We start from the raw sequence: 15,573 nt of genomic DNA on the forward strand, positions 1-15,573 counted from the left end.
TCTATGTATCTATTACATGTTTCCTTGTTCAGCATATATTGTATGTTTCTTGTGTGTTCCCCCTGTGGTACCTAATTCGTGTCTGAGTCTTGTTCGTTCATTTTAAATCACACCTTCTCATGCCCACGCAAAATTTCTCTCCTGTAGAGACAATAAAGGCGAATCTTATCTCATCTTATCTTAATTCATTGAACCTTAATAAAATGAGCAAATCCAAATAAAACGAGGGACGAGCCTTTTCTCTACCCTAAATCTTCGATTCAACAGGCTTCTTAGACAATACTGTCACATGACTGCAAACCAAGATGAACTCTGTCTCTCATTATCTGATTTGTTTCTTTATCTTTTCTGGTCAAATTATCTTTCTTCAAGCCAAACTTCACTTCATTCCCTGAATGAGGTGATGAATGTTCTACTCTTCTTGGAAACAGTGCATGCATCCATTTAAATGCAAATGTACAAATCTACACTGCCATCAGGCTGCAAAATGTTAACCATTTTCTTTCCCTTTTCATTCATCGCTTGCAGATGCTTACACTGTCTTAGTTTCAAACCTATATCCAAACCATCATTTCATCCTTAAATGTCCCACTCTACCAATTCTCTGTGACTATGCTGTGTTGGTTGAAGTAAACTGTGTAATTTGCGTAACATCCATAATCTGGAACCACCTCCCAGCTTCTTCAGCTTAATGCCACACCGGCTCGCGGTCCGGTTGAAACCACTCTCTGCCATTTCTCAGCAGGAAAACTTTTTGGTTTGGCACAGCGCATCGAGCTCCCGCTGCACAGCCTCCTCACCAACAACGGAGAGCAGAGCCTGGAACCGGTCCTGTGTGCCAGGTACCCCAAGCAGAAGGATTACAGACATGGTAACGGGTTCCATGGGACCGGTACGCTTTGGTGGTAATGGAAACACTGAAATCAGCGAACCGTTCTGACCCGACCCGTACCGGACTGCATAGTGGAAATGGGGCTTTAGTATCTAATGCTGGAAGTGAGCATACATTATACCATTACTTTTTCAAAGGATTTTTTACCATTAAGTGACAGCTCAACCATTTGTTAAAAGATACTGATTCCTTTTAATATCTCCCCAAAATGCAAAAAAAATATATTTTCCTCTAACAATCCTCCAAGCTCAGCACTCCCTCTTCCTCTCCCAGTGGACTCCGGACTGCTCCCTACACATGTTGCTCTGTGTGTGTGTGTGTGTGTGTGTGTGTGTGTGTGTGCGTGGGTGTGTGTGTGTGTGGGGGGGGGGCAGAATGTTTTGAGTGACACTTCATTTTCCATATGCTGCATCAGTGCCATAGCAGTGATTGCACCGGCTCGCCAGAGAAGAGCAGCCGAGCTGTCCGGCACACTCAGCACCTTTCACTTTGGAGCAGTTTACTGACTTTGCCACAATGAAAAACACTGAGGCTGGAAACACTCTGACCAAAAGTCCTCTCAGAGAACAACACACAATGATACCAGCACTTTCACCACTCATATTTCCATTTCTTGTATAGTTACAAATGCTGTCCGTGAGATAAACTGACCTGAAACAAACCATGTTTTAAAAACAGTGAACATTAGTCATTTTTATCCATGATGATGTCCCAAAAAACTCTTGTGGTTATTTATAATAATAAAGGGATGAATGGAGCAGATTTTCTTTACATTGACTGTGATAAAATGTATTTGTTTGCTTTGTTGTCTTAGACCTCAGAGCTCCACAAGCAGCTCCTTCATCCTCTTTCTAGGTTGAAACGGAGTAAGAATCTGGCTAATCCCTCTTTTTTTGTTGAGGGCCTTTTAGCTAAAGAAGATGGTCTGTACAGTGGAGGTGGAGACTCCCATGCATTTAACATGCATTGCACACGCAGAAAGGTTGGCAGCCACATCTCAGAACACATGAGCATGGAATCCCACCTAAACGCAGGGCTCTCTGATTGGATCATCACATAACCAACATTACTGCTGGATTAAGATAGAACTCATGATATACTGACACTTTAAATGTAGAAAATCCTCCCACTTCATCCAACCCAGGGTCATAGGGTGGAGCCTACTCTCATCTGCCAGAGGAGAGGCATGGGACACCCTGGACAGGTCACAAGTCCACCACAGAGACCAACAACCATGCATGCTCACACTCACTCCTACTGTCAGTTCAGAAGCCCCCACTTGATGAGTGGACGCCCCATGTGGAGAGGCTGAAGTCCTGGCTCGGGGCCTCTTGACGCATGTCACCTCCCCCTGCAGCCCCCACCCAGCAGCCCAATTTATGACAAGCAACACCACAATGAAGTCCACATGGGCCCAAAATCCTTTAAAAAATCCTTTAACCCCTTAACGCCTATTGCCGCATATATGCTACAAACCGTTTGACTCAACCAACCAGCTGCGATAGCATCTTTATTCCCCCAATGCCTGTAAGTCCATATTCACTACGACCGCAAAGTGACGGACTTATTTCCTGTTGCAGATTTATATAAATAAATATGTAAAAAAAAAAAAAAAGGTGAATAAAAAAATAAAAAAATAAAAATTGTTTTTTCACTGTTATATTACTGTGTTGTTGTTATCTTATTATTGACCATTATGCCTGGTGTTGCAAATAAGCAACATACCAAAATTTCTATTTATTTTTTGTGCAAAAGTGAAATTAATAACCTCAGCATTATTTACCATCTACTTAAAGGCTAAAACACACACTAAACATTTTTTTTTATATACAGCTATATAAATTCAGGCGTTAAGGGGTTAAAAAACGTTTAGAGTCACCAATGAACCTAGGAACCTTTTGGACTTTTGAAAGAAGCCAGGGAGGAGTACCCCAGCTGAGATTCAAAGATGGCAAAGAAGAATAGAGTGATGGTTACCTGTCACTCTCATCCCAGGTTATACAGGTCTGGTTGGTGGTGCCCTAAGAGGTCGGAGAAGAAAAAATGATATGGTCATCAGAACAGACATGGTATTACAGTTACTTGATATTAGAATTGCTTTTGGACAGTTAGTTCTCCACTGACGTTGTACAGATGAGAGAACTCAACCACAACAGGAGCCGAGAGGGAAGCAGGGGTGGGCTTGATGGTCACTGACAAAACCTTGGAGTTGAGGACGGTGCTGTTCCTAAAAGAAAAAATAAATAAAAGTAGTGCATTCAAATAGGTGGCTACTTTCCTGTCTGTAGAATATTTTGTGACGGGTAAGCATTTTGGTATGTGATTAGGTATGAGAGCGTCTGTAATACCGCCACCATGTTGTCCTAATCTTAAAAATGTATGAAGCACGTACTCTTGTGGCTTAAACCTAACTATGTTGTTTTTAATGCTTAAGCATCCTTTTGTGACAACTTGATTGTATTTACACATGTCCACATGAAAAAATTAAAATATATATATTTTAACAATTTCACAAAGTTTCATGAGACTGAGCAGCGTAATTCTGATCATTTAGGGAAAAGGGTAATTTTTATCATGTCTTCCATGGATTCTAATCAGCATTCATTCATTGAAAAGCTGAATAACTCTTCAATAATCCCCCATTTTGTTTTCTGTTTTGTTCAGAGTGACAGGCGCCTAATATAAGCTCACTGGGATTTTTCTGCGTGTTTGCTGTCTTCTTTAAAAAAAAAAGACAATTATTAGCAATTTTGGCTCCTCCTGCCTGCTTAGTATGCGTTCCATCTTCTACTTTTCATATGTACTATCAATCATGCAGAAGAAAAATGAATTGCTGCAGGAAGCACCAGCTCCAAAAGCTTCCAGGTGGCCAAATAATGTCAGAAGCTCATTTGCTGTTTCCTGGTAACTCAAATCATCACTGTGTCCTCTGAGCACAATCAATTTCTCAGCTTTCCAAAACACAATCTGTCAATTTAAACCTTTGTGTCATCTGGTCTCTTTCCTCAGACTCATCTCATTTTCCTTGAGAGGGGCACCAAATGCAGAAAGAGACGGATCAAGGAGGAAAACAATAAAAGAAATATAACAGGAAATCCTGGCAACATTATAGAAAAATGATAAGAATAGCAACGATCCAGCAGTTTGCAACAATGTTAGAGTCTGCCTCACTGTCCTGTTTTCATGCAGTCTTAATTATGCTGTGTTACTTCAGTGGCATAGCAGACAGCCATGTTCTGTTCCTTTGTGTTTGGCATTATTGTCTGTTTATGTGTCATCAATGTGATCAAACTGTTCACCAAAACGAATCTCTTTGTTTGATTATGTGGCCTTCCATTGATTTTCTTCTTGAGTGGAGAAATTCTTAATCATCCAAAAATTTGAACAAATTTTTTGAATGTAAAACAATGTCAAACTGTGACCCCTTTTGATTTTTCACAAATAAATGGATGGTGTTTATGGAACGCTTTTTTTTATCTTGTTGACCACTCAAAGTGCGACAAATCCCATTCCTCCTCTCACACAGCGCTCACTTCTTTGTCTATAAAGCCTGTTTTCAGCCTTTGCTGTGTGTTTTTTCCCTATCATACACACACTGATGAACACACCAGAAGCATGCGGGATGTCTGTTTCCAACGATGCTCCAAGATGGAAACTGGAGATGTCAGGAATCCAACAGCTCATCTTCTGATTGGCAGATGACCACAGTAACCTAAGTAACTTAAGACTGTATTATAAATGAATTCCAATTGGCTTGAATTGGACTATACTATTTAAGTGCCTTGAGATGACATTTGTTGTATTTGGCGCTATATAAATAAAATTTATGGAATTAAGAGGCCTCTTCACAGGAAGGAAATGCAATCAGGAGGACACACAAAGAGGAAACAGCTACAAAGTTTCCACTTGTGAAATACTTTCACTGGTTTGTTGTAATAATTCAGAGGTTGACATTAACCCATTTCAGTGTTTATGTGGGCACATGAAATTAGCTTTGACACTCAGAAGACTTGTTCAAACTATCCCTTTTAGCCACAAAAATAAATCTGCTGTTCGTTGTGCTAACGGAAAAAATCCTCCATACCACATTTCTTGAATGTAGGATTTACAGCTGTTGATTTATATGGACCAACCGACCTTGGCAGAGCAAGTGACTACAACCATTTGGACGAAAAAAATGTTAGAAATAGAGATGGCGAGTACAGATCTGTACAACAGCTAACATCTGAAATGATGTTCTGGGACCAGATAATATTAGCATCAGTGTGTCACACAAAGTTCTGTTGTGTACATTTGGTTTCTTTATCAGGAACGTCCCCCGCTTTGTTTTGTTGGCAGCAAATAATTTCCATCTGTCTTACCTCTGCAGAGTCAGGATGCTGCCCAGGTTTCTGTACAGAATGATGCCGGCCACAAAAGTCGAGGAGTCGTCTGCATCTGTGTTAGAGAAGAAAGAAAGTTACGGACACACTGAGCCGGCAGGTCAAAGTCAAACACGACACTGTGGAAGCATCCAGTGTTCACAGAGACTGGATGCTTCCACTGTGAGAGCAGTGGTCTGCGATACAGGAGAATACAGGTCAGCCGTGCTGCCGCCATTCCTCCAGCCCCCAAGAGCTCTGTACACTGGAACTGGCCTACATGACTATTCAGCTATAAACACTGTCTCTAATCCTGCTGTACAGTCACACACACACACACACACACACACACAACTGTAAACTCAGAACATCTTCTGGGAACATGCCGACATTAACAGATACCAAATGTCCAAAGTAAAAACACCTTTTTCTTTCAATCTGAACATTCTAAATACAAACGCACATCAGTACACAGTTTGTCTTTGATTATTGTTTCATTCTGAAATGATCCCATGGGTCACTGGACTGCATTTGAACAGCAGAGAATAAAGAAAATCTCTCTGCTTCTGCACATGAATGTATGTCATTTTATGGCCCAAAGACATTAGGGGCTTCCACCAACATCCAAAAATAGCCTAAAAATGAAATTCGATTCAGTTCAAAATGTTTTATTCATCTCAAAGGGAAATTACAACTTTTGAATTATTTCTGGGTTTGTCCCTCATTCCTGTATCAAAACAGGAGAAACAAACACGGGTATGACCCTTGTTCTAATGTGTTCATATTTACTGTAAGAGGCTGACTGGAACAGGTGTGCTTTCATAGCACAGGTCCCAGAGGTCCGCTCACCTCGCATTACATGCAGTCACACTATGTGATGGACACAGTTAGTTTTTTTTGACAATTTACAAGTGTGACAACAGCAATAGTCTCTTCTAAACCATCAACTTGTGTTTTAGACCCAATCCCAACCAGACTGTTCAAGGAGGTTTTCCCATTAATTGACACTTCCATATTGGATTTGATCAATCTGTCTTTGTTGACAGGATATGTACCTCAGACTTTTAAGGTTGCTGTAATTAAACCTTTACTTAAAAAACCTACTCTTGATTCAGAAGTGTTGGCTCATTATAGACCTATATCCAATCTCCCTTTTATGTCTAAAGTTCTTGAAAAAATAGTTGCAGCTCAGCTTTGTGATCATTTCCACAGAAATAATCTGTTTGAAGAGTTTCAGTCAGGATTCAGAGTGCATCATAGCACAGAAACTGCACTGCTGAAAGTTACCAATGATCTCCTCTTAGCCTCTGATAGCGGACTTGTGTCTGTGCTTGTCCTGTTGGATCTCAGTGCTGCATTTGATACGGTCGATCACAGTATCTTATTACACAGACTTGAACATGTTATTGGGATTAAAGGAACTGCATTAGGCTGGTTTAAGTCATATTTATCTGATAGATTTCAGTTTGTTCTTGTAAATGAAGAATCTTCCTCACACACCAGAGTAAGTCATGGAGTTCCTCAGGGTTCTGTGCTTGGACCGATTCTTTTCACTTTATACATGCTTCCATTAGGTAACATTATTAGACAGCATGGCATAAATTTCCATTGCTATGCTGATGATACTCAGCTGTACTTATCTATAAAACCAGATGAACCCAATAGGTTGGTCAGACTACAAGCATGTCTTAAAGACATAAAGACCTGGATGACTAAGAACTGTCTGCTTCTAAATTCAGACAAAACTTAAGTCGTTATCTTTGGACCTGATGCGTTTCAGGGAGAAATTGTCTAGCTATATAGTTACTCTAGACAGTATTTCCTTGGCTTCTAGTTCTACAGTGAGGAACCTTGGAGTTATTTTTGACCAGAACTTATCATTTGACTCGCATATAAAACAGGTTTCTAGGACTGCCTTCTTTCACCTTCGTAATATTGTTAAAATCAGGAACATCTTGTCTCAGAGTGATGCAGAAAAACTAATTCATGCATTTGTTACCTTCAAGATTGGACTACTGTAATTCTTTATTATTGGGCTGTCCCACATATTCTCTGAAAAGCCTTCAGTTGATCCAAAATGCTGCAGCCAGAGTTCTGATGAGAACTAACAGCAGAGATCATATTTCTCCAGTTTTAGCTTCTCTTCATTGGCTCCCTGTTAAATTCAGAATAGAATTTAAGATTCTTCTCCTCACATATAAAGCTCTTAATGACCGAGCTCCATCATATCTTAAAGATCTCATTGTAAGATATTTTCCTAACAGAGCACTTCGTTCCCAAACTGCAGGTTTACTTGAGGTTCCCAGAGTTTCTAAAAGTAGAATGGGAGGCAGAGCCTTCAGTTATCAGGCCCCTCTATTGTGGAATAAGCTGCCAGTAAATGTCCGGGAAGCAGACACCCTTTCCACTTTTAAGACCAGGCTTAAAACTTTCCTTTTTGATAAAGCTTATAGTTAGGGATGGCTCAGGTGATCCTGAAACATCCCATAGTTAAGCTGCTATAGGCCTAGACTGCTGGGGGAGCTCATTTGACACACCTTTCCTCACTTTACTCTCTTTATGTATATGTGATATTATTATGGTCATTAACTCGTGTTTCCCTGTTCCAACAGATATCCTTGAATGGTGTTACAGTGCCGCCGCCGCTGCGGCCCTCCCCCCCTCCCCCCCTTTCTGTCTTCTCAAACCCCAGCTGGTGGAGGCGGATGGCCACCCTTCCTGGTTCTGGTTCTGCCAGAGGTTTCTTCCTGTTAAAAGGGAGTCGTTTCTCTCCACAGTCGCCTCAGGCACGCTCAGGCCGGGAGATTGGACCGAAAAACAAAAAGTTTTCAGTGCAATCTGTTGGTTTTCTTAGCTAGGAAATTGTTTTTGAATTGGCTCTATATGAACGAATTGGATTATTTTATGAATTATGATTATTATTAATTAATTGAATTCCAATTGGCTTGAATTGGACTTACTATCTAAGTGCCTTGAGATGACATTTGTTGTATTTGGCGCTATATAAATAAAAATGAATTGAATTGAATTGAATTGAACAGCTCCAAAGGCTGAACAACATAGTGCAGGCTGTAAAACATTCAAACATCAATCGTACGGCCTCTAAGACTGCATGCCAGAAGCAGACAGTAAACAGTCATTAAACATGGTCATTTGGCTTCCACAGCAACGACGCGGCAGCACCCGAGGGCACCCACCACTGACCCAGTGAGGAATCCATCTTTTGAAACGCAGTCAGAAAATATCTCCACGAGTCTACCTACAAGGTGAAACCTAGTGGTTCATATTGATCTGCACATGTCTACGTTTGGCTTCAGCTCTCAGGAGCTCTCCCTCTTCCAGATGAGGGCCAACAGTGCAGCATGGGACGAAATTTGTCAACTTGACAACTGGGCTAGATAAAAGCACAGACTGCCCTGGGAAGCCTTTGCATTCTGTCACGCAGACACACACACACACAAGGAAAAAAACATGACTCCATCTGCCGGGCCATCTGAAGACATTCAGCTCTTCTGCTCCAGCACACTGTGTGGCAGCCTGAGAGCACACAGCAGTGTGCCAGGCAGCAGGCAGAGACAGTAGCTCCGAGGCAACAGCTGAGCTCCCAGGAGCATCAGGGGGGAACTGAGCAAGACATGTGGGAGTGTGAGGGGGAGGCAGTATTATGTGTCCTCCTCATGCACTCTTTGGCTGGCCCATTCAATATGCTCAGCCAGATTGTCTGTGCCCAACAACAACTAGCCTGAAGGAACTTAGAGCAGTGATTGAGTGAGTTATGTGTCTGTCTGTGAGACTGAAGCCGTGTCACACACCGTATCACACACTTTTCGCTCCAGAAAAGTTTGCTCAGTCGATGTTGGTGCAGAATGTGTGTGTACACATGCTGGAGCATAAACATGCAGGCGTGTAAAAACTTCTCTGAAGAAGTCATGTGTGAAAGCTTTACTTCATTACATGCGTGAACTCAATGTGTGGCTCGATTAGATCCTTGCATCCACATCCATGCTGTCCGTACAAGTTAGTCTTCAGGAAAGCAACACTGAGAGCTGGTATGAGCTGGTTCCTGTAGGGTTTGTGGGTCTTTCTTGGTTTCCCTTCCTCTGCTCTCTCTCTCTCTCTTCCTTGGGCAGTATTCTCAGAGTGGCTGATGAAAGAGCCGACTCACCTGTGCTGGACTGATTATCTCCTGCTCATAACCTGCGTATTACGTGCTTATTACCTGCTTATTACCTGCTTATAACCTGCTCATAACCTGCTCATAACCTGCTCATAACCTGCTCATAACCTGCTTATAACCTGGTTATTACCTGAGTCAACTCTCCAGCTGGTGCCAGCTAATCTGTGTTGAACTGCTATTCCTTGGACCAATGTGTTGGTGAAGCTTGACCACATTAACGTGTGTGTTTTCATCTCCAGGAGTGACCAGTCTCGGGACTCACCTGTTTTATGGAATCAGATCTGGCCAGCAGCTGATCAGCTTCTGTGACCACACCACTTGCCACTCTGCCCTGCCACTGTTTAAGATTGGGAAGAGTTGCATGCTTCAAGGAAAAACCCTCCTGGTCAGTTACAATCTTTTGCTGTATCTCTACTGGACAAATGCAAGGCCTGCCTGCACTCACCTGCCTGGCTTCCCAGACACAGACCTGGGTTTACTGCCCCAGAGACACGGCCTGCAACTTCATTGGATTCTACTTGGTCTCGTTTCTGTTGTAACAGTTTTCCCATTCTTGCTTCTGTGTTTGGATCCTGTGATTTCTGAACAGTCCTTAAAGGAAAACGTCGGAAAATTTCAATTTTCCTATTTTCCCTGACACCTGTCCTCCAAAATCGGTTTCTCACAGTTTTACATTATTCAACCCATAACCTTGCGCTCCCAGATTTTTTCACTTCTGGCCATGGGCGCAGCCATGTTCAGCCACATCCGGGCATATTTTACATCAGAAATGCAATTCTACTTGTGCAGCGGAAATAAAATTCTACTTGTGTGGCGGGAGTGTGCTCTAACAAAGTGTAGAGTGTAACTTGGAAATACACAATGATTGAATACTACCTGTATATAGTAGAATTAGAAATTATTTTTATTTCAACATGTATGTTCACATGTAGTGATAGTCTACAACTGCCTCGTCGGCGTGAAGGAAACCCTTGTAGGTCCCGTCCTGCGACTCATATTTATCCCTGATCGCCCACACCGCACAGGAGGGAATCACTCTTCGGAAGCGCTTCCCAAGTCTCCCATGGAGAAAGTAGGTCACCTGCCGGTAGGCCTGGAAACGGTACACAAGGTTGGGCATGGGGTCCGGAAACGCCTCACGGCTCGTGGATACAACCGGTGAGTTGTTAGCATTTGGCGGCGGTGCCGCGGCTGCTGCGACAGCCACTTGTCCATCCTTATTTTTAGCCTTATCCGACCATCTCGGCTGATGGCTATAAGCTAACATAACTTGGATCGAGAGGCTGATCATGATCTGACTCGGACTCAGGCGAAACTTCGCATTCTATCTCCGGGTCCGAGTCAGACCAAGACAGTTCGTAAGTGTCTTCCATTGCTGTAGAAAAAATGTTTGCATTTCTGACGTCATGTTGAGTGAACATGGCGGCGCTAGGGAGGGAGAGCCAGAGCGGTATAACTTGAATTTCAAACATTCGCGAATGTTACTCTCTTGGGCTGACAAATGTAAACAAGGTGAGAAATCGATTTTGGGGAACATGTACCAGGGAAAATAGTAAATTTGAAACTTTCTGGCGTTTTCCTTTAACAGTTTTAAAGCAAGCGCTCAGCTTGTGAGGTAAAGGTCATACACTTGGTTTTACATAACATTTGAGTTTTTATTGTGCACATCCACAGGTCATTTTTCTGGAGGCAAGGTGAGACTCTAAAATGTAGAAACCCCAAGCAGATGGCTTCTTCTCACGCTTCAGCCAAGTATTTTAGAGTATGACCCCTAAATGAGGAATACTGTTTAATGAGGCATAAAGTGGAGGAATCTGATGCTGTTTAGTGAAAAGTTTGAGGGGACACATTTGAGAAACTTAACATAATTAAGTATGTTAGAGAAGCCAAGACAAGCAGCCCTGCCTCTACAAGTGCTTTTAACATCGGAGCAGACGTTGTTTAACACGCCACAGTCCTCTATAATAGGAGGTTGGCTGGTTTCTTATTTAGATGTGGTATAGACCCACCAATGCCAGCGTTTATATTTTTTTTTTACATCCGATATGATGCATAACCTCAGCAATGGGAGAGCTTTTTACACAGTTGACTAAGCTTTCGAAAGCTCAAGTAATGACTACAATAAGACCCCAAAAACCAGACCCTCTGAAAATGAGTTGTTGTGGAAACAGAACAAATGGAAAGAACTGAGGAGGAAGTTTAAACCATTTCCTCACTTGATCAACATGGGAAGTGCAGATAAAATGGAGGGGCTTGGCAGGCGTTTCAGGAGGGTAATGTTTATTTTACCGAGGCATGGCTGCAGGAACAACTCTGCACCTCCCTTCTTAGCTTTAAGACCACGTGGGCAGACGGAGAGATGTGGAACTGTTGGCTGTGAGTTGCTGTCCATGCCTGCTGATGCGATGTGTGACATCGGTTAAGTTGCTTTCACGGTACAAAACATCAGCCCAACCCACTGATGGTGACCTCGGAAGACTTCTACCACACCTTTCTCTCTGCTGCACTTCAACTTTCTCCATGTTTGTCAGCTGATTCCTTTATGTACCATTAGTTTTTATCTCATCTACCTGAAACAATCATTTTATTTTTTTAAATGGCATACTGCAACAATACACTTTCACTTTGGGGATAAATAAAGTACGGTTGAAATGAACTGAATCATCAGGCTGCTGTATAACTCATCTTGGTAAAAAGGGGGAGACTGTTATACAGTCTGAAAGCTGTTTGGATTGATCTGTCGAAGGAAGTAGACTAATATGTGAATATTTTTGTTTTCAGATCAGAGTATCATGTTGAGACACAATTATGCTGTGTGTACACCAAGAGCGACCTACGCTACCTGAGCGCCGGAAATCATTATTTCTCTATGGAGGGTGAGCTAACTGGGCGACCAGAGCGGATTCGCCAGTGGCGAAAAGAACTGAGCGACCAGAGCGGATTCCAGCAATTAAACTCAAGCTAATATTATGGTAATGAGCTATGACGCGGTTCGGCGAAAACCAATGACAATCCACAGATTGTAGGGGAACGACAATCTGCGGGGTTCGCAGAAACAGACGTGTAAACTTTGGTTCCTATCCAAACAATAGTCGTTTAATCCTGAGACTGTTGCAATTGCCGTGTGGAGTGCTTCAATACAATAGTGTAGTAACCCCACGCATACCTTTCTCACTGCAATTAAGTTTTATTTCGGATTTATTTCGGATTTTATTTCGAATTTAGTTTCTTTTTCACAGCTGCCTCTGCTGTTCCTGCTCTTCTCAGGTGTACCTAATGTAGTTATACATAATTTGTAACGTGATGTATATCTTGTATAACAAATTGTAAATAACAACACGTTTATTCGTGTCCCTGCCCTCTCTTTCCTCATTTGTTCTTTTCGCGGGGGTGCTGCACAGCCGCGGGGCCTTTAAAAACTGAACATTCTAAATGTGACGTCACGAGCGAACAAAGGTACCAAAGCAAATTCTCAAGCGAAGCTTCTCCAGCTACCTCCGCTACCAGGGAGCGTAGGTCGCCCTTGGTGTACACGCAGCATTTAGGCCTCCAGCAATGTTGGTGTGACAACTGCCCATTTAATGTCAGCATATGTGGAAGATGTCTGGCTTGTGTAAAATGGCTTATCAGCAGTGGGACTGACTGTTTACCAGGAACACAGCCGTTTTCCTTTAAAGGGGAACTCCGGGGCATTTGAAGCGCAATCCCATTGCTAGAGGTTGTCAAATACTGACAGTAGGACACAGACAGGTGCAAATCTGCGCTCCCTGTGTGGAGATTGCACTGTTAGCGCAGCCTGTCAAGCGAGGCTAATACGTGGTGGCTAGGGGCAAGTGCCAACCCTTTCACGTAAAACAACAACTTGCACACAGCAGAAACGTCACACCACTTTATAAACCATCTGACAATAAAGTCACAAGCCTTACCATCAAAACCATATGCATGGTTCTCACATTACTGGCATGGGGACGTTACAAAACAACTTTATAAACAGCATGTAACTCACCGGTTAGTTGTACGCTCGCGCATGTGAAAGCCCAAAAGAGTCGATGGACGATAATCCCATTTACAAAGCAATTATCTTCTCTAGAAAAACTGCGTTCAAGTATTTAAAACATTATAATACATGCCCAGTAATATTGTTGTAATGAACTTTATAAACCAGGAGCGCAGATTTGCACCTGTCTGTGTCCTACTATCAGTATTTGACAAACTCTAGCAATGGGATTGCGCTTCAAATGCCCCGGAGTTCCCCTTTAATGAAAGCTAATTGGCAGGTTAGGAACACTCTGCTCAACAACATTGTTTCCATATGAAACTAAATAATCTAATCTTATTCTAGACTTTCATTTGACTAACCCTAACCCTTTTTGCTGTAAGAAGTTCTCTACACAATTTTAACATTTACCATTTATTGACACGTTCATTAGGGAACATATCATAGTGTATTTCCAGATGGCATGCGTTAGGAGGAACCAATGGGAGTACAGGCACCTGAGGGCCGTTTTCACTCTGTAAACAGGTCCAGGCTTTATGCATAAAGGGCTGGCTGCTGGTGTGACTCTGCTACCTTGGAGACACTTCCCACAGCTTGAGGGAAATTACCTCTGATTGGCTCCTGTTGACTCCTGATTAGGAATGACAGCCTCATTAGCATAGCAGTGCAGGGTTGGTATAAATTGTGGGAAACCTCCCGGCTGAAAAATGACCCTACCGCTCCTGGAACTGTGAACCTGGCATCTGCCAGCAGACAGAAGATGAACTCAGCTGGTTTAGTAGCGGATGCTCAGATGACACAGGACATGAATCTCACTCTGCTATCAGAGTGGAGACATTTACTCAGAGACAAGACGAGTATCATCCCTTTTCCTAAGAATCACAACACCTGCTCTGTTAGCTGTACTGCCAAAATTCAGCTTTTTAAAAAAAAAAATTTACCCAAATTCTAAATTTGACTTGTGGAGTGATGCAGCTGAAATGGCCGGCCTTAACCCTCGAAATGCTTTGAAAGAAGCCACCTGAGGGGCTTCAGGTCTCTGATGAAGGGCTGCTTTCAGCGTCTCTGTACATGTCTACAGAGGGACATATGAAGAACCCTCTGGCAAAATAATTTTGCATATTCCATCTGCTTATGGGAGGGAACTGGAATTCCCAAGGAACCCTCTCTACAGGCTGATTTATGCTTCAGACGCAAAGCCTCTGACGCTCGGACGCAGAGCCTCTGCGAGCGTCAAAATCTTGACTACTCCCCCACGCAGAGGCTCTGCGCGCGCTGTCGTGCACCTCAGAAAAATCCTGACTACGCGACAGACGCACGCAGACCACCAACGGAAGTGCGCAGACAAAAGCGGCTGTGATTGGTCCTCGGTGTGCCTTTCCGGTTGTCTGTGTGGCTTCCTCCTTTTTTTTTGAAAAATAAACACTTTCGCCGGCGCCGCCGAAGTTCTCGTCACCGCCCACCGAAATTCTCGCAAGGGGAAACTGCTGTGCGTCCCGAGAAATTCCAGACCGAGGTTGCAGAACCATAACATGAAAAGTGGTTCGCGACCAGAGCAAAGCAACACGTCAAGACGATAGACGCAGAACTATAATCCGCCCTTACCACATCTGAAGAAATGAAGGCCAGATCCTCTCTGCTGTAGTGCAGTGTGGGGGGCCGAAACATGCTGCATAAGGGCAGAAAGGCTGAGCTGTAGCTATTGTTAAAAAGACAGTCTGACCTTAAACCCGTTTGTTTGAAAAAGAAAAGAGAAATCAAAATAATCCATACACAACGCCTTCTATTTGGGGATGCTCAATTTTCTAGCTTGAACATGGAGCATCCAAAGCTGCACTGCCCCAACATGATGAAAAATGTGAATTCCAAACTTTGCTTTCAGATAACGTCATTTACTGACCAAAGGAAGAGTTTACAAATCACTACATTAATGCTCCAATCAAACTCAAAGTAAGCGAACATGCGTCTGAGAAGCTGTGGAAGCTGTGGCTTTGAAGAAGTGAATGAGCCTTTAGCAGTATAAGCTGTAAATGTGCTCCTTTGACCATATGCTTCATCCATCCATTTTCTATACCTGCTTAATCCAATTTAGGGTTGCGGGCTGGAGCCTATCCCAGCAGTCATTGGGCGAGAGGCGGGGTACACC

The 15,573-nt window shown here is 42.8% G+C and overlaps 1 protein-coding gene across 8 annotated transcripts in view; it reads right to left on the bottom strand.

Moving 5' to 3' along the window:
* The window catches only part of adgrb1a (adhesion G protein-coupled receptor B1a), a 219,380-nt gene that overhangs the window by 74,383 nt on the left and 129,424 nt on the right, over positions 1-15,573 (bottom strand). For all 8 annotated transcript variants that reach the window (XM_075464672.1, XM_075464667.1, XM_075464670.1 and 5 more), the window contains 3 exons: positions 5,254-5,329; positions 3,017-3,119; positions 2,870-2,913 (listed from right to left, as the gene is read on the bottom strand). In XM_075464672.1, coding sequence (XP_075320787.1) covers positions 2,870-2,913; positions 3,017-3,119; positions 5,254-5,329 — 223 coding nt within the window. The remainder of the gene's footprint in view (positions 1-2,869; positions 2,914-3,016; positions 3,120-5,253; positions 5,330-15,573) is intronic.

This window comes from Odontesthes bonariensis, chromosome 5, assembly GCF_027942865.1.
Source record: "Odontesthes bonariensis isolate fOdoBon6 chromosome 5, fOdoBon6.hap1, whole genome shotgun sequence".
Lineage (NCBI taxonomy): Eukaryota > Metazoa > Chordata > Actinopteri > Atheriniformes > Atherinopsidae > Odontesthes > Odontesthes bonariensis.